Source organism: Gymnogyps californianus, chromosome 22 (genome assembly GCF_018139145.2).
Source record: "Gymnogyps californianus isolate 813 chromosome 22, ASM1813914v2, whole genome shotgun sequence".
NCBI lineage: Eukaryota > Metazoa > Chordata > Aves > Accipitriformes > Cathartidae > Gymnogyps > Gymnogyps californianus.
In genome coordinates, this window is record NC_059492.1 from 4,704,433 (window position 1) to 4,724,177 (window position 19,745).

General features: G+C 47.7%; 1 protein-coding gene across 1 annotated transcript; it reads right to left on the bottom strand.

Annotated features, from left to right (window-relative positions):
- Positions 1–3,183: 3,183 nt before the first annotated feature.
- NCMAP (non-compact myelin associated protein) lies at positions 3,184–18,583 on the bottom strand. Its single transcript, XM_050910000.1, has 4 exons — positions 18,536–18,583; positions 5,265–5,359; positions 5,055–5,139; positions 3,184–3,960 (listed from the first exon to the last, which is right to left on the bottom strand). Exons 2-4 carry the CDS (start codon positions 5,347–5,349, stop codon positions 3,816–3,818), a joined length of 315 nt encoding a protein of 104 aa, XP_050765957.1. The 5' UTR covers positions 5,350–5,359; positions 18,536–18,583; the 3' UTR covers positions 3,184–3,815.
- Between the last annotated feature and the right edge of the window lie 1,162 nt (positions 18,584–19,745).

The following is a 19,745-nucleotide window of genomic DNA, read 5'->3' on the forward strand; positions in this document are numbered from 1 at the left end:
AAATTGGCGTGTGTCTTGTGCAGGCGAAGCTTGTGTGTGGCACGTTAGTGGCTGAAAGACGCGTGAGAGGAAGGCAGAGTGAAGTCACAGTTCACTGGGGTTAATACAGATTTATCCAAAGTAACAGCCCTAGATTTTATCCAAAAGAAACTCAGATGTCCTTTATCTTTGAAAAGGAAATACTAGGTTCCTTTAAATAAAGTTAAATTAAAGCACAACAGCTGCTTCCCACTTTATCAGCAGTCATTAGTAAGTGTCACACGTGACAGACGCAGGGTTTTACAGATGTCTTTTGGGGAAATAAATTGGTTGTGGGACTTGGGAAAAGACCCAAAAAACATTCTTAGATTTTATCTCCTTAGACTTTCCATGATCATACCTCTTCATTTTGCACAGCCAAACTTGGGATAGCGTTCCACTCAGCTACTTAACAGTCCTGGCACCGTGGAGTAAGGGGAAGGAGGACTGGGCTGGGGATGCAGGTAGTTTCTGAAATTTAGTAAAGTTGGCAACTAAACTTGGAATTACTTTATGGTTTTGTCGGTTGGGAAATACCAGTTGCAACCTGTTAGGTGGGAGGAGGACACTAGGTGGAGCTACGTGCTCTCTGCTGAAATAAGGTGGGTGACGGATCCAGAAGGGGTGAAAGCTGCCTTGCAGAAGTTTTGGGAAACAGGACTTACCCACAAGTGAAAAAAAAACAACATTGAAACATTTTACTAGTGTACTTGCATCAGTAAAGTGCCAGCTGTGAGACTGAAGGATCCAACCTGCTGAAGCCGTTAATTCTAGAAGACTCTTAGGAGCAAGAAAAAAATACTAATTCTTGCAAGACCCACTGCAGACCAACTACTGAGTATGCCCTTAGAAAAAAATTGTAGCAATATTTCATTGTATGTCCTGCAGACCAAATGTTCTCATTGTCACTGCTGAATACAGCCCCGCTGGTGTTTTGTAAGGAGAGAAACTTAACCAAAGAATAGAGTAAGGAACTAGAAAGGTTGCTTGTATCACATTGCTGAGCAAAAAGGCACTCTGAGGCACTGTACTGCTAAAGGCTCAACTTTGTATTAATTTGCAGAGCTTCATGGATAATCCCTAATGAGTTTGTGTGAATCACAATTAATGCGTTACACTTACAGTGCCTGTTCTCTCCAAAGGCTTACATGGTCTGGGATTTCCTTAATAGCCCAATTTGCAATATCAGCTTTCACTTGTGGGTTTGTTTTTTTTTTAACCAGCAGGTTTGCCTGATGGCAAGTCTGCACACAAAGGCAGCTAAAGGGGAGCTCTTCCCAAAGCTGGGGGTTTGAAAGTGGAAGCCGGGTGCCTAGGCAGGGCAGGTCGAATCAGCGCTGAAGCAGCTACTATTACAGGACAAGGACAGCGTGGGATGGTTCCTGGAAAACTGTTAAAGCCACAGCAAATTACACAAGCGTTATAGTGGTAGTGCAGTGGAAATACAGTGATTTTTGTTTCTTAAGAAGGTGATTTTGCTTGGTCAGCATAAGCTCTGGGTTTTGCTGACAGGAGTCAGAATGGATTGTGGGGGCCTCCCAGGCTGTGCCAATATAAGGCAAATTTTACTGGTAAAACAGCACGCTTGGAATTTTTCAGATTGAGCAATGCTAGTGTGGTCAAGGCAGTAATTCTCCTGCCAATAATAGTAATTCTACCAATCTAGAATTGCTTATAGTAGTACTGCTTATTCTGCTTCAGTGAAGCAAAGTAAACTTCATTGTTTTGAAGTTCTGTAAATGGAAAATAAACAAAATTTGCTAGAAGTAGGTCTGGCTGGTAATGTTAAAAAATAACAGTAAGATGGGGTTTATGTTTTCTAAAGATCTTGATTTTGATACAGTGGAACATGCTCAGAAAACATCCTTAGCTGTCCAGAGATAGGAACAGGAGGCCAACTCCTTTACATTTTTAGAAAAAAATTAAATTGGCACCTGCAATCCCTTCTGAATGATTATATCAATCATTCCTGCCACAAAAAATGAGTTAGAGAACTAGGACAAGTAAAATATTTACAATAAGATTTAGAAACTTCACAAACAGCTGTCTTAATATTTAGTTTGGAATTCAAACCGTGCTCCAGTTTCATACAAAAAAAAGTTGCAAAGTAACTGAATTTAGTTTCTGCACAAAAATACCAGTTAGTAAAAATGACCTGTTCAAGAGACGGCTTCGTATCTTGGAAAAAATTTATCAGCTTACCACCCCAGTCCTTCACCACTTTACTCTGAGAATGGTCAGCTTTGTTTTGGCACTGCGTGATTTAAGAACGTAGCTATTGGTGACGTGTGACAGTATCGGGAAGAACAGCAAGTGAACCGCTGCGGGACAAAAAGCTTTAAAGCTGGAGGCTCTCTGTGATCAGTTCAGTTAGACAACAGTAACTTCTTTCTCTCCCCAAAAAGGAGTTACAAATACCCTACTAACGGTTTTACTAAGGTCTACAAACAGGCTGGAGGCCTCTAACGGCCCCAGTAGCTTAGAGCTAACCGCCGGCAGCGCCTCAACGCGAGACACGCACGATACAGTAGATCCAGACTGCTACGTTACCGCTGTATTCGCTTCACACTCTGTCCAGCCGTTCAAGTGAGTGATTCTGTAAACTTTAAGATGTGTGTGTCAGAGTGGAGCTGTTTCTCAGAGCCTTAAGTACTTCTGTTTAAAACAGGGTTCAACTCCTCAACTTCTTCCTAATCCTTCCTATCTGTCCTGTCAGCCAGTGGTTCGGGGCTGCTTTGAGACGCACACTTGAGACAATCAGCCCCTGAATGTCTGACAATGCTGCTGTGTGTTCACACTCAGTGGACTGTGAATATCCTTGGGAATGTCTTTGTTGCATTACTGTACACCCACAATCATCACACTTGCAAAACAACATCACTTTCGGTTACTTTCTAGGGACAAAAAAATTCTAAAAATACTCCAAGCCTAGTCTGCATTAGAGAACAAAGCATTTCAGGATGTGAGTTGTACGTAGTAGCTGTATGAAGTACATGTATGAAGCATAAAGTAGCTTGCTTTATGCTGCCTTTCCACGCTTGCTTTTTCTATTAAAGAACTTCTCAGATTTTGTGTAAGACAGAACATTCTAACGCAACTCCAGTAATGGACCTAAAGCAGTTCTTGGCGTGAGAGTGAAAACTCTTAGACGTTGAGTTCATTTGGAAATGGATAGGTTACCAAGTTTATAGAAATATTTTTAAAATACTTGAAAATAAAAAGTAACTTTTTCTCTTTTATCTCAAACCATACATATGTGGCATTAGAAACATGAAAGATGAGTAAAGATAAATACAATTTTGATACTTCCTGTACTATCCATCATGTATAAAATAGACTACAAACCTGTTCCACATAAATCATAACAAACCCAGGTTCAACCTGAGTTGTAGCTTGCATGCCCAAATTTTTCTTCCAGTTTATCATCAGTCATTGCAGACCAGAAAAAGCTCAAACTCTCTGAGTAAGCGAAAGCTCCACAAAATACGAGCGCGCATCTTTTCTTCCAACGCATGGGCTTGGTTTATTCGGTCTCTCCATACCCCAGAGCTCTGTAAGAAGGCTCACTGCGTTTCTGATGATTTGTATGCCTCCGCCGGTCGATTTCAGTGATACGAAAAGTGTCCAGGCCTTTTCTTTTTCCTCCCAAAGAGAGAAAGCAGGATTAATTACAATCTATAGACAAAGTAACCGCTCGTCGCTATTCCAAATGCAGCGTCGCTTTGCTGAGGAGTCCCAAGTCCACGTAAATAAGAATTCCAGTTCTCTTCTCTCGCAGGGAGGACGAGCGTTCCCGGTTATCTGTTCTGCATGTGGATATCCACAGGTATGAAAGTCACTGTAGGGTGCTGAGACAGGCTGTTGCTGTTCTGCCCTAAAGCAGGTGGCATTGCTGGTTTGGTGGTGGGTTTGGGTTCCAGCTCCCGCTTCGCTCTCATGCGTCTGTAAAGGGAAGAACGAAATTGTCACCGGAGCTGGCGCGTGTTGTGGTCTCTCCCACGGTAAGTATTGGGAAGGTTCCCACGGAAGCAAGTTACATCGAACAGCTACCGAGAAGTCAACCCAAGCCGGGATTTCATCCCAAAGACACTAAATGGCAAGTCAGTGCTTCTAGAGCTGTCCTGGTTTCGGCTAGGACAGAGTTAATTTTCTTCCTAGTAGCTGTGTTTTGGATTTAGTAGGAAAATAATGTTGATAACACACTGATGTTTTTAGTTGTTGCTAAGTAGTGTTTATACTAAGTCAAGGATTTTTCAGCTTCTCATGCCCAGCCAGCGAGAAGGCTGGAGGGGCACAAGGAGCTGGGAGGGGACACAGCTGGGACAGCTGACCCAAACTGGCCAAAGGGATATCCCATACCATATGACATCATGCCCAGTATATAAACTGGGGGAGTTGGCTGGGAGGGGGGATCGCGGCTCAGGAACTAACTGGGCATCGGTCAGCGAGTGGTGAGCAATTGCATTGTGCACCACTTGCTTTGTATAGTTTAATTCTTTTAGTATTGCTATTGTCATATTATTATTATCATTATCATTGTTTTTCATTCCTTTCTGTCCTATTAAACTGTCTTTATCTCAACTCACGAGTTGGTTTTTTTTTTTCCCTGATTCTCTCCCCCATCCCAGGGGTGGGGGGGCAGTGAGCGAGCGGCTGCGTGGTGCTCAGCTGCCGGCTGGGGTTAAACCACGACAAGAGCATATGAGTCTAACCCAATGCCCTGAAAAGTGAGAAATCAAGCTCCTGTCTGGCAGCCTTGATGCACGCAGCAGACCTTGCCTATGTCTACAGGAATCCCTAAAAAGAGCTTCCATCAAGCAGCCTCCATCAAGAACCTCTTTCTGCTTCCTGGCAATTCAGTCACAGAACACTGACGGTGAGATTCAGGACACTTCAATCAGGCACATTATAGTTTAGATTCTCCGGGGAATTTTCAGCAACGAACACTGAAATGGTCTGTTAGATGAGAGCACACCTAACAGTGACTTTGGTTCATCTTGTCTCACCTTACTGAAGTCTAGAACTTGGCCACGTACCTGTTATATGTTTTCAATATGAGCAGAACCACTGTAAAAATAATAATCACTCCTACTACGATGGCAGCGACTATTGCTCCAGAACCTAGCAGGGAAGCAGAAAGGGAAAAAAAAAAAAAGTCTTATTTATGAAGTTGTCATTGTACTGTTTGAAGTTTGCTAAGTTCAAGGTCCACTTAAAAAAAGCCACCACCCCACTACTTTTCTTACTTTGATAGAGACTTGGTTCTTGAGACTTTGTGGTCACATTTGCTGAGAACTGAGTATTATTGATCAGTGGTGCGGCTGTCGTCATCTTGATTCGGCTACAGAAGAAAAAAAAGAAGAGTTGAGTTTACAAAATACTAACCAAAATTTGACAGCGATAATTGGCAACTGCCCGTTAAAGACCCGGCACCTCCTAAGTGCAGGCTCACCGAACTGGGGTTCTTAATATTTTCTTAGTGGTGAAAATCTGGCCCTGCTGAAGTCAATGGCAATTTTGCTACAATCGAGTCTTGAGCAATTTGCCTTACAATATACGCTGCTCAGTATTAATAGGATAAAATAAGATATAAACACAATAATGCGTTATCACCTATACATTATTGCTGTTATACAAGTTTTAGACAAATATTTCTGTTTTAAATGTTTTAGGATTTTAGATTATCATCTCAGGTTGTGAGATTCAGATCACTGAGTAAATAAGCGTGAAGAGTTCCGTACCCAGTATTCAGTAATAGGTCTTTAAGCAAGGGAAAAAAGTCAGCACAGAAAGGTTTAAAAACTCTTTTATAGAATAGAATTTGAAGTAGCTTCATTCATCTGACGTGGAGCAGAAAAACAGTTTAATCCCCTAACTTGAAGCTCCAAAAGTTACACGGCAAACAACGGCTATCCCACAACAGAAAAAAATATTGCAACGTGACTATGACAGAAAGTTGACGGAGTTTGAACCGGCACCTCACTCGTGTCAGTGTCATCTCAGGTCTGCAAGCCTGCAAGTGGATAGCTGAAAATATGCCTGCTTCTGCATTTTGGTAGGATAAAATTGTCAATCTAGAAAGAGCAGCCTGTATACTGATTTTATAAGCGTTTTCCAAATGTTTTCTAAATGTGACTAGTAACCTTAGCCGTTAAAAGACTCCTTCAGTCTGAGAAGGGTGTGAATACCACTTCAAACAGACCTCTGAAACCATTTCAGCTCCCCGCTTCAGAGAGCTAATACGCTCAAAGTATCCATCGAAAATTAAATTATTCTTCAACACCTGATACTGGAATTGAGTTTCCCGTTTCAGATGCTGCCCAGTGCAACCAGGCAGGACTCTGCCCTGCTCTCTGTTATACTCCATCGGGATATTGTGGATGTGTGGCATGTTCTTCGTAGCTTTGATTTACAGAGCACAAGATAGAGAATAGCCAGAAAATTATTGAGTGGATAGAAATCAGTCGGTAATAGAGAAGTGCAAATGTGAAAGGCAGCCTCCCTTCCCTTCCCCCTTCTTGAAGCTTTCCTAAAGGTTTGTGCAAAGTAGCACCCATCAAATAAAACCCGTGTAATGGCAGGGTACAGATTTGGGAGGCAAGGAGGACACAGCTCTGATTGCTCTTGACAGGCAGGGTGTTGTTTCGGGGCAGGGAGGCCAGTAGCTGAGTCAACACACGGCGTGTACTGGGGAGGCTCCACTAACAGATAGATGAGGAATGAGAGAGATCAGTAACCAGCAGGAAGGGAAACGGTCACTGTCTGCCTGGGTATGAAGGATCAGAGCTGCAAGGTCGATTCATCAAACACTTCGATCCCCTTAAGTTAAAAAGGTTAGGGTTTTTTCTTTTAATTTAAAAACCAAAAATAACTCTGTCTCGAGTCTGTAACTGGGTCATTCTCCTCTGACTGAATGATTCCTTTGTTTAGCCAAGGCCAAGTTAATTCAGCAACGTGATCATCAACTGTAGTCATACATCTTTCCACGCTGAAAGAAATATTTTGTGTTTAGAGTTTGCCCAGCCTTATTGTATAGCACAACGAAAGGATTTACACACGCCTTGGAGGAACTTGGGAGAGGCACCTAAGCTCGGGTAGCAGCGCCGGCCCCGTCTGTTTCCCCACCCATCCCTTTGAAAGCACCTTGATGAAGGTTGTAGCATTGCCAAGCCCAGGCTGAAGAGCCTCTGTCACGCTGCAGGCTGGGGAAAGCTGAGCAAGTATTTTGACTACGGACATAATTCAGAAAAAGCCACATCCAGCTTTTACCTTGTTGCTCCTGACTAGGAGAGCACAAATTCCAGATTTACAGAAGCGTTTTTCTCCTCCTCTGGCTACTGAAATAAAAATCCCAAATAAATAAGGCTGGATATTTTGATATTAAGCCATGTAATATTCATACTTATTAACTTCCATCTGGTTCAAACCACCTTGGTAACGGTGAGCTATTTGTGCATGAGTCACCTATAACCAAAGAATTTTTATTGTTGTCAGTGAAACCGCCTGTTTCCAAAAAGGATTAATTTATCCAACAGGGTGTAACAATCCAAGATGCAATTTGAAAAATGCATCAAATCTTTTTTTTTTTTTTTTTTCCCTGCATTATGTAGCAAGTAAAGAGGTCCGAGGTCTGTGTCTCAGGCCAGGGTGGGAGGTGCCAGTCCTCCGCTTTACCTACAGCAAGTCCCGGCTCCGTTCCTCCCCTATGAATCAGCAGGGTTACGCCTGACCAAGCCTGTGCTGCGAGACTCAAGGACGCAGCAAAGTCCAGCAAAAGCCATGGGAACCTACCGGTTTCGGGGTATTGCAGGCTGGATCCTACTCTGTTTAGACAAACATTTGGAAAATGAAGAGTGCTCAATAAAAAGCTATAGAGCAGGGGCGAAGAAACGGACTTTGATACAGCGATCACAGGACATTCTTTCTTTATGACACACGGCACGCACTTCCCCCTGTGCATACACACCTGCCTGGGGTTTTGAGAGCCACCAACTCACCCGAGGTTCTCGAGCCTGGGGAGGGGGGGCACACGCTGCTGGTTATTTTTGCATCCCCGCATTACGGAGCTGGAAATGTTTCCATAAAGTTAAGCTTTGGGCACGCTTCCATTTAAAACACCCTTGCAGATACAGCGTATAGGTTGTTTTGGCAAGCGGTAGCAATGCCCCCATTTATACAGCCTTCCTGCCTCCCCCTGCCCTGCCGAATTTCAAGCTGAATGGCCGTGCTCATTTACGACGAGATGGGGATCAGAGCTCATCTGTCAAGCGGCTCCTGCAGCACCAGGCAATTACAGGAGAGGGGTGACAGGGAACAGAGGGGTTGGTCTGAGTTTTTTCCAGGAGAGCTGGACTTCGAGAGCCAAATCCCTGCCAGGGGAAGGCAAGTGCTGATTAGGAAGACACACAAATGCAGCGCTTTGCCACCTCGAAAAAGGTGGGCTTTGCATCAAGCTGTGTTGCAGGCTTTAAACGAGACACAAAATCAGCTATTGTTTGTCCAGCAGTAATATATACTAGTTTTGACCCAGAAGCTCAATTAGAGAATTAATACATCCTTTCAACTGCACTGCTGAACAGATAGTAGTTTCATCTTATATGGTGGCCGAACACAGGCTGAAAAACAGGTGATTTTTCCCTCCTTACTTATCCAGGTCTAAGGAAAAGCACTGGCTGCCAGCTCTGCGACTTTATTCCCTTCGCAAAAACGTTAACAGGGCAGGGTCTTAAATCACAAAAACCACCAAGGAATGGGACAACAAAACCCAGCACTGGTTTGCTTGATTTCTGGTTTTCTTTCTCAGTATACTGGCCATGACAGCTGCTAGGAAAGGAAATATTCTCTAGAATATTTAGAAATAGACTGGAATTTGGGCCATTCTCTTCCCTCAGGTCCTCTTGCAGATGTAAATGAGCAGTGCCATGTGAGAACCATCTTACGCGATCAAAAGGCCACGGAGAGCTGAACTTAGATGAACACTACCAGGGTGCTGGAGCTGTGTGAGGAGAGGCAAACTCTCAGAGGTATAAAGCATTAATTCCAATAAACAAATGCCAAGATGTCATCGAAGAAGCCCAAGAGGCAGTCAGATCCTATTAAATAAGGGGGGAAGGACTTTCTACCACGTGAGCGGTAGATGTCCTGACAGTCGATTGAATCTCAGATTTGTTCTCTTGCAAGAATTCCACACCACAGACCCATCACCGTCCTTCATCCTGCGAAAGACGAGGCTGAGGAGTCAGCTACCATCCACATCCACCCTCCCGCCGCTCCGAACGAGCTTTGTGCTAAGGCACGCCTGTTTGAGGCTCAGCTCAAACCATCTGGGCTCAGCTCAGCTCGCACATCAACCTAAGCAACAAACTCACTCCCATCCAAGGGAGAAGTTAAGCCTTCTAAGTAAGTCCAGAGTTTTGCTCCCTTCCTAAAAGTAACTGAGCTCAAGAGCAAGGACCTGGCTTGCGAGCAATCCCCAGAGGAAGCAGATGGGTGCTTCGGCTCGGCTCCTGCCTCCACCCGAGCAGCCTGACCTTCCCTGTCTCTGCAGCAAGGTTTACCCTGTCTAATCGCAGTGAATACCGAGTGGTTTGAACCTGCGTGCTTCATTGTTCCCTGCTGTTTTCCAAGAGCGAGGGAATCAATTGAGCATTCACGGCACAGCGCGGGAAGGAAACAGGCTTATATTTCAGAGGCACAAACTCAGCTGCAGCTCCCCGTAACCTGGCACACCATCCATCTTCGATCCAAACAGCCTTGCGGCAGTGCAGCCGCGTGCTCCCCTGCTCACCTTCCGGCATCACGAGCCACGAGAACCGGGATCATCGCCGGGGGTTTGAGGCAATCTGTAATTTCAGGAAGTAATAAAAACACACTGTGCTTCAGTGAGACCTGAATGTGCCCGAATTTACCTTGTGAGGCTCTAAAGAGGGAGGAAGGAGGGGAAAAAAAACCCGAGTTCAAGCTGGCTAGCAGGAGCTAAGGCATAAACGTGGCCTCAGGCAAACAACCCTGCTCTGTATGGAGCCTGTGTATTAGTACGTGTCCCGATGTCAGACCAGCACCTTTATATAAGCATTTGTCTCAGGTTCTGGCATGAGCTCTCCAGGTTTAGCTGTTGTTAAAACATATTAAAACCATTTCATTTCCTTGCCAAGACAGAGAAAGTTACACAAACTGCAGGCAACTCTACCGTGCAGTAGCAGCACCGAGAAAAAACCCCAGTAATTCTGCCTGCGTGGCTTATATCTTGAGAGGGGCTAAAAACCCTCGGCTCACGCAGATGACAAGAACTGAGGAAGTGAAGACAGGTCCCCAGAAAGGAATGCCCTCGTTTCAAAAGCCGTGCCTGGAAATACAAACCAAACAGACTTTGTCGTTGACTTGCCCAGGAGCAATGTCTAAACCGGACTGTGAACTGCAGATTTCCCAATTCTAATTTTTTGCCTTAAAATGCTGGGCCACACACATTTCTCCTCTCCCTCTGTGCGAATGCACTTATTCATGGACTCGTACTCACGGTTCAGCAAAGTGCATTCACATCATAAAAACACTCAGGATCCTTCAGGGTAGGACTGCCTGCGCACACAAGCCAGGATATGGAAGCAAAACAAGCTGGGGGTATTTTCCCACTGGTTACAGGCCAGGAGCTAAGGCACACTCGGATTAGAAGACTTGCTCAGACACTTGTGAAATCTATGTCAGAACCAAGATTTGAACTTCAAAAGGAAAAACCCCACCATGCCACCACCACACCGTTGAAGTTCCTGCAGCTCAAAGCTTGGGCTGCTCAAAGGTAACCTCCAGTCGGGTTACAGAACTGTGCCGTGTGGCCTGTCAGGTTGAGCTCAGATGCCTGTTGTTGAATTGTTTATTTTTTAAATGCCCTAACTCCCCCTCTTTCACTGACAAATACTGCGTGTGTCATCTAGAGCTTCCGACTAGCTCTGGCCGGTTGTCTGGGATTTCCCGTCCTGGACCCAGGCACGCTTTACTACTTGTCTAAGTTTCCAGGCAGACCCGTGGAAGTCGGGATGCATAAAACCCCCTCCATCCAGAAACGCTAAACAAAACTGACATTTTAAACTAATACATCATCCAAAAGAAAATGATCTGTTTAACGTGCTGTGATTATATAGTAAGGCTCTTTAAAAGACATTTACAACAAATCATTTGGTCCAGTGGTTGCATTTGCAGAAGACGGAGTTACTTCGTTATTCAGATCTGAAGTGATTCATTTAAGAGGAAATGGAATAACATTTTAAAACGAAACTGCCATTTACATGCAACGCACAGATGATATGTCAGATATCAAGAGAGAGCTGGGAGCAATTTTGCAGCTTATTCCTGAAAGGAATGCTAGAGGTTTTCTTTTGTTGGCAGCTTTTTTAAATTATTATTAGAAGGCTCTTATTCTACATTTTTAACTTATGACTCTACACGCACGAGATGCTAAATTAACCAGCTACAAGTGGTGTAATCAAGAGCTGGCAAATAAGGAGTCTCACGGGATCCACCTTATCATAACAGAGAGGGAAAGGTGCAATACACTGCTTGGTCTTGTTTTTGGAGAAAGGATTCCTTCCTTTCCATGTCTCAAGCATAATAATGCACAGACTGAGCACACCGATTTCCAGGTTCATGAGGCGGTCTCCAAGGCTCAGGCAGCGTCAGTAATCTCTCTTGTTTTCCCCCTGCGATGAGGAAAGCCTTTTCTAACAGTGCAGCATGACACACGAGTGATTCGGACCTCCTTCGGGGCCGGAGCTAGCTCACAGTTCTCTGCACCGTGTCAAGAAGACCACACATGATTTTTTTTCCTCAGATGTGCTCTTCCACCAGAAGGCTTTGTCCGAGCAGATATTGAGGGGTTTTTATCCCTTGGTATCTGGGAATCCTCCATTTCAGTCATCGCTGCACAGATTCAGTAGCTCTGTCAGTATGGCTGCACATCTGGAAATCTGGGATACATCCCCCGTGCAGTAAGCCCCGCGCTTTCTGGAAGGGATCGGATGAACTTCTGTATTACATTTTACAGCAAATTGGTATAGATACACCACTGCATCCCAGAAATGCTGCTTATGTGCTAGAGGCAGCTCACGTGCGCGCAATTCAGCCAGGAAAATCAACACGAGGGACATGAGGGACAGCCAATTCGTAGTACAGAACAAAGCCTGCGGCTGATTCCCAGCTCATCTGGACTCAGCAGGAGCTGGAAGCCCCTTCTGTGCACGGAGATAGCAGCAGAATCCTATTTCTGAGCAGCACCTCCCACCAGTGCCTGGCAGCATAATTAACCTCTGATTTGGGAATGAAAAAAATCCAGTCTGGTGGATTACAAGACTCACCACAGCAACGGGCGAAGAAAATCCACCCGCACTCATGCACTTCAAAAGCGATGAGTGTTGGAGCAGGTGCCGGGCATCACAGGAGCCCCAAGCCCTCATGGGCTCCCCGAACACGACGCAGTCCGGATTCTTTGCTTGCAATAAGGTGGCTGTACTCACTGCACGCTGATAAGGTCCCACACACCGTGCGTGTTCCTGGGAGCACTCAGGTGGGGGGCGCGGGCGGGAAGGGTGTGTAATTAGCAGTTAAATATTACCCAGGAAAAAAAAGCGATTCAGAAAGAAGAAAAACGCCTCCCGGCACCTGTACGAATCCCGAGGCGGGAGTGACTCGTGGGGAGGGTGAGTGAGACTCAAGGTGACAAATTTTCGAAACCATCAACGTGTGCGCTCAAATGGAAAGCAAGAAAATTAATCATCTGAGCTGCGCCCTCGGTTAGAGCCTGGCTGCGGTCAGCGGCATCGTGTCCCGCATCCCTCCAATCACACCACCCAACAATTTGTCTCCGCTGTTCAAAGAAGTCCGAGCAAAGTGCGTGTTGGCAGCAAATTTGGTGGATCTGGACAAATAAACCACAAAAAAGCAGCTTGCCCTTGAGGACCGTGTGCTTCTGTTCTTGCAGCGGAAAGTCAGCCCGGCTTTGTGCACGTCATGCTCTAGAAAAGGCCCTCTTACTGCAGGACTCATTTCAGCTCTTCAGCAATATCTTCGGAAAACTCCCTACAGCTTTTCAGATTCCTAGAGAAGAGAGTTTAAAAAAAACCGTTGCAGATTCAGCAACGTTTTTGCAGAAACGATTACCAGGCTCTGTACCTTGCCGGATCTGCTGTTTACTGAAAGGCTGGAGCAGTTCAGGAGATTACACTGTTGTAGAAATCCTCTCTCACCTGGATTTTCCATCAGGGCATCTGCTTTACTCAGGCACAACCCATAACTGCTCCAAAGCAGGAGAGAGGGGATTAGGACAGAAACTCTGAGCATGGGAATTACAGCATTAACCCTTTTATTTAAAGGTCAGAAACAGGGATCTGTCTGAAAGTCCAGTATTAAATGGAAGATCCCAAATAGTTCCCAATTAGAAAGGAAGAAAGAAAAAACTGAAACAAATACCAAGGGACTGGGGTATGGAAAAGGAATCACGGCACAGAAGGGATTGGTTTCATTTAGGGCCAAAGTTTTCAATAAATGTAACTTTAAATGGAGTATGTCACTCCAATCACCTAGGGAAAGAAAATGTCCCACCACTTCCAGATCAACCCCCTGATTTCTGGGATCTAACTCAGACTGAACTGGTCTGAACCTGCGTTCCTGCTCAGCTGTGCAAGGTGTGCTTTCTGCATGCTCCCGATAGCTCCAGAGCTCCTCAGAAAAGACAAGGCAAAGATCGCTCGGGAAAGAAAAAAGAGGAACCAGCAACAGAAAAGAGAGGAGCGTTGCCCTGCTAGTTCAGAGCTGGATAAACCCACATCGCAGTGTGATCTTGGACCTTTGAAACACCACCGCTCCGGCCAGCTGAACTGCTCTGGGAGACAAAACGTTTCTCTTTGCTTATTGAAACACGTGTCAAAAAAAAAAAAAAGATATTGCAGCTACGCTCTCCTACAAGCAGAAGTCTCCGCCGAGCCGAGGACACGGTCCAGACATCGGGACCCTTGTCACCCCTCGGTGTCTGTAGCCAGGCTTGGCACTTGTTCGCAGTGTGACCAGGCAGAACAGGAGCACTCATGCATCGGCCAGGAATCTGGAGAACCCAGAGACGAAGAGGAAACAGCAGGCGAGAGGAGACGGAGTGGAGCAAAGACGGGCTTGGAAATCCTGGGAACAAGCCGAACGGTGCAGCCGCTGCTCCCGTGAGCTGGTGCCCTGCGGATGCCGAGCCAGGCAGCGCAGCCAGCGCCCGCCTGCGGGACAGAAAGACTCCACCGCTCTCTTCTACAAGAGACTAGGCAGCAGAGGCAGATTTCAACACGCTTTTTAAAACAGGGCAGGGGATGGCGATGTGCTTGTTGTTTGCTGAGTAGATCGAGTCTAACACAGCCTCCTCGTAGCCGGAGATTGAGAACAGGACAGACGGGCATTTAATCAACATGCTGAAATACTTTCCTCTGATGGAGGCATGAACTAAGCCTGGAGAGAAGGCTAGTAGGTAGGAAGAAATGTGTTCACGCATTCTCACAGAGTGGTTCAAGAGTTTTCTCCCTAAGGGGGGCTCAGAGCTCAGCATCCCACCGCCAGCCCTGACCCGGCCCAGCCTGCAGTGGGAAGCAGTTCCCCTCTCCGGGGGACTCGGCTCCCCCAGCCGCATTGCCTGGCTGTCTTTTCCTTGCCACTGCAGAGCACTGCAGGACAGATGTCGTGCAGGACAGATGTCGCGCAGCCCAGTTCTCACAGGCAATTCCGAGAAGAGGAACTCGATGGCCCGTTTTGTGTTACTGGAACAGGACCGACAGAAACCACAACAACAATGTCACAGCATCGTATCCAGCTGGAGAACAGCATGAAATTAGTTAACATCAGTAGCACTGGGCAGATCTGGGCTCCTGCTGTGGCACGCAGATGTAGAATCAGATCCAATTCCAAAGTTTCCCAGAGTTCAGGGAGTTTTTCTATCTTGTCTGGCCAGTTTGCATCCCTTCCCTGTAAAGGGCTGGCCGAGTCACATGCGTGCAGCAAAGCAGCTTTCCGTGGTGGTTCTGACACTGAAGAACAAGAATGAGCTTTTTAGAGACACTGAAATGTGTTTGTATAACCCTACTGTACACGCTCGGGTATCAGTCACCTCTCGTGAAGAGCACAGCCCCAAGAGAAGAGGGGAAACCCAGCAAAAAAGTCTTGTGCTTTGCCTAGGCATCGGGGAAACTTGCCTTATGAAACAAAGAACTGCTAAAATACTGTCAGCCGCTTGCGACAACAGAAGGAAAAAGGAGTTACCTGGAGCAAATTAAGACTCATAAGGACAATAACAATCAAAAAAAGGAGACACACAAGCCAAATGCATGGAAATCTATAGCCTATCCTCCACCTTCCTTCCCAGCCAAGCCAAACCATGGCTGGAGTCCAGTATCGTTTGCGAATGATTTGCCCAAACCAGGACTGGCTTCCCAGACTAGAAAACCACTTCTCCCAGTTCCGATACCATCGCACGCCTCCCTGGCCAGTCACTTCTGTTCTCTGAACCCTTCGTTGCCTGTGGGCAAGTCACTTACCCAATGGCGTGTAGATGCCAGGAACAAATCCAAGGAGGAAGGCAACCCCAGATGTGCCTTCAGGCACCCCTCGCTATGTCCAGCAGAGCCAGAGAGATGGCAACAGCTATTTCTGGATTTACCTTACACCGAGATTCCCATGGGACAGAGCAAACGCCCGCGGCTCGCGCTGTGACCCACAGCAGGCTGGAATGAGTTCGCACCCTGAGCTGCCTTTCATGTCGGAGAACGGCTCTCCGCATTTATCAGCACAAACTGTAGCGCGTGAATCAACACAGCTCCTGTTTGCTGGCAGACGGGTGTTCGTTTTTCTTTCCTAAAGACAAATACATTTGCTAGGTCAAGAGTTTTGAGGCTTCCATTACAGACTAATAAGTAAATAGGAAACTTTGTCTTTCCAAGTAATTATTTGGGTGTCTACTCTGCTCCGAGCAGAAGCACGAAACGGCCACGCAGCACGCGAGGCTGCGGCGCTTTGGATCGGTACGGCCGATGATGGGCAGCCCAGGTCCCCCAGGCTGCTGTGATGATCCATGGGCTCATTTACCCTCCTCAGCCTGAGCCCTGCCGAATCCCACCAAAACCCACCTTCTTTCCAAGCCCACAGCTGAGTGGTTAAGTGCTGATGTTACGTGGGATGAATCTAGGTGGGTGTTTGGTCCAGGGGGCTGTCTCCATCCAAATGGGAGGATGTGATAAAGGCAGAGCCCCTTTCCTCTGCCCGCTCACCCAGCCTGGCACTGGAAGCAACTGCACCATCAGCCTGGTAGCTGGGCAGGGGGAGCCCCGACTGGTAGCCGGCCCTGAGCAGCTGACGGCGAGGAAGCACCGTGACTCCAGGGCCCCTGGAATTAGGTTATAACTTTGTTGCTCCACGGAGGTGGTTGTGAAAACATTAAGCTCTGTATGTCAGTGGGAAACTGGATGACTCAGACATCCCAGCAGCTTTTTTTCTTGCTTTCCTCCTCTGTGATCTCCATTCATGCCTCATATCATCTCTCCCTGCAAGAGGCCTAACGAACGCTGTAGGTTTTGGCTGCATTTCCTGATTTCTGTGACTCTCAATGAAAGCAGCGCAGTCATCCCCACCACGTTTTTCTCCTCTCTCACGTGCCCAACAATAGGCCAGGTCACAGCTCACTCGCCGGCCCCGACCAAACCCCCTCCCAACACAGCCGCTCTTCAGCACCGCTGATCCCAGCCTGGCACCAAGGGCACGAGAACCCAGCACGTGAGGTGTCACCCCGGGGAGCAGGGGCTCACCCCGGGGAGCAGGGGCTGCTTTGGGCAGACGCCAGCACCCCGCAGGGTGTTCAGCACTGACGGATTTACCCCATGAGCACAGTAGCTGCTGCTCCAAGACCACTACAGGCACTCGGCGTATCACTCATGGGCTTCTCCAGCTCCTTTGTGCACTAAATCCTGACTGATTCACTGTTTATTGCCGTAAGTAAGAAGAAGAATTTAGTGTAACTAATAAAAATCACGCTTTCAGTAGCGGCGGACAGATAGGAGCAGGGCTGGACAGGAGACCGTCATGAATTACTGCCAACAAGGGAGCCAAGTCTACTGCCAGTTGTGGGTGGGAGTTTTAGGACTGTTGTCCTCTGCCTGCAGCTCAGCGCGTGGTACAATGTGCTCCCCAGCTACTGGACTGGATCTTCTGCAATTGAAGCTGTTCATCTACCAGAAAAATGCAAATCTCAGTACTGTTGTAAGAACCTTTGCAAGTTTCGTATCCTTCCGTTTTTTTCTGTATTAAAAAAATAGAGAGAGAATTCTGCATGCAATATAGAAATGCCACTCCTTTCACTTTGCAAACAGCAGGATGAAAGCAGCCGCAAGATTTCTTCCAGTAGTGCATATGCAAACTTGCTGAATCGATGAGGCACGTCCCCCTCTTCCAAGAACACTGTGTAGACAAAGACGTAGGCAGCGCGATATTTTACGCTTACACCCTGTCCTCCATCAGAACCATTCAAAGCTCTTGGCAAGCCTCAGTGTCTAAACCTGGCAGCCACAGCCCGGTTACCTGGCCACACAGCAAGACAGTAATTCTTTACGGGGCCACGAAGTCACCGATTACTGCACTGCCTTTGTTTTCTGGTTCCTAATCACTAAATCAAACCCTCCTGCCCAAACACTCCATCCAGCACGAAGTATCACATTAGTAAAAGTTGTTTACAAAATACCATGCTTCCTTTAGCAAGGACTTCCTGGGCATTAAGTACATTAATTACCATGAAAAACCAGAAATCGCAGTTCAAACCTGTCAGCAACTTCAGCGTGTTCCCAAATAATGAAAGCGGTATAGTTTTGTTCTGTGCTGGAGACACTCAGCGAACTGTAACACAATGCTCCAAGCTTTCCAGTTCTTTTCATGTTAAATATTAGTCTGCCAGCCCTTTCTAGCACGCCGCTCAGCAGATTTAAAAAAAAAAAAAAAAGCCAACCAAAACAAAAAAAACCACCAACAAAACCTTATTTATAGCACTGGGGTTGAATAAGTCAGGACAAGAGATTCAGCATATCCACAGCGATGAAAGGACGCTGCTAGCGAGAGAACAATCTTTCAACAGACGTGCAAACTTCTCTCTGGGGAGGAAACAACTTGCCAGATCAGTTCCCGTCCCCGTACCTTAAAGGTTTCCAATTAATGAAACAACTGCTAAAGCACCAGATTAGCAGGAAGCCGTACCAGGACATCTGCTCTGTATTTCTTTCTGGTTCAGAGTTACTGATAAAGAACTTTGCTGCACGTAGAAGCATTTACTGTGGTATATACAATCACTTGCACGTAAACCCGGAGTAACTCCACTGAAACGACTATTTACAGCCATGTCACTGCCAGCAGAAAGTAACTTGGAGCCTTAGAGCAGAAAAGTTAAATGTACACCAATTTAAAAGGTATATGTATATCCAACCCTCTGCAAGCTTTTACCCGCCCAGCTGCCGAGGCTACTCACGGGAGGATGCTGCAGCCTTCAGGAGCTCATCCTCGGGCCGGGCTTTCCCGCAGAGGAGGCGGACAGCCGTGCCGTGCCGTGCCGTGCCGTGCCGTTCCCTCCCCGCCGCCGCTCTCCCCGCCGGGGCCGGGGCCGCCGCCGCCGTCCCGCTCCCTCCCCCGAGGCTGCTCCGCGCTCCTTCCCCAGCCAGGCCGGGGGAGCCCTGCCCTGCTGCTGCCCGGTGGCTGCGGGGAGCCGCCGGGAGCCCGGGGGGGGTGGTGGTGGTGGGGGGGGGGGTGTCGGGCGGTGCCGGTACCGGCGGGGAGCCCGGGGGGGGGGGGGGGGGGGGGGGGGGGGGGGGGGGGGGGGGGTGTCGGGCGGTGCCGGTACCGGCGGGGAGCCCGGGCGATGCCGGTACCGGCGGGGAGCCCGGGGGGGGAAGTGATGGGTGTCGGGCGGTGCCGGTACCGGCGGGGAGCCCGGCGCAGCCCCGCCGCCGCAGGTAGCTCCCCCGGGGCCGCCCCAGCCCGGCCCCCGGTGCCGCCTCCCCGGCCCGGCGCAGGTACGGGGCTGCGGGTCTCCCCCGACGGGGAGGGAGGGGGCACGGGCAGAGCCCCGGTTTGCGCCCCGCAGGCACGGAGGGGGCAGGAGGGAAGGAAAGAAGGGGGAGCGGGGTCTGACACAGAAACGGCCCGGGCAGCCGTGGGCCGAAGTTGAGCAGTTTAAGAAACGAAGCCCCAGCGCTGCCATGCGAAGCCTGAAATCCCCCCTAACCTGCCGCCGGCCCACACCGCCGAGGTGCGGAGGTACAAGAGCGGCCGATGCCTCCTGAAAAACCCGAATGCAATCCTTCTTGAGACAGTCCTGTTCTTGGTACTGCTGGGGTTCAGTTCCTCATTGCTGAGGGGTTTCATGGAGGCGGACGGCACCCCATCAGGCCCTGCTGGGCTCCCCGGGGAGATCTGCGAAGCTTTGAGAGGCAGCCTGACTTCTGGGGCGCTTCAATGCCCAAAGGTCTTCCAGGCACTTTTGGAGAAGAATCCCAAACACGTCCATCCCAAAGACAGAACAAGTGGTTTTGTCTACTCATTAGCAGAATTGAAAGCATCAAACTGGAAAGGAATCTTCGCCTTCAACTTCTACTTAGTTGGCTTTATTCTGCATTTCCAACTAATGTGTGGGGAAGAAGCGTGTGACCACAGTCCCTGTCTGCATTTTTCATGTGGAAATC

Bases quoted from the DNA above. Each gene is read 5' to 3' on its own strand.
- NCMAP (XM_050910000.1), bottom strand. From the start codon at position 5,349: ATGACGACAGCCGCACCACTGATCAATAATACTCAGTTCTCAGCAAAT. The intron at 5,140-5,264 runs GTAAGAAAAGTA...CTTCCCTGCTAG, and splicing joins AGAACCAAGTCTCTATCAAA to GTTCTGGAGCAATAGTCGCT. The intron at 3,961-5,054 runs GTACGTGGCCAA...TTCCCTTTACAG, and splicing joins ATATTGAAAACATATAACAG to ACGCATGAGAGCGAAGCGGG.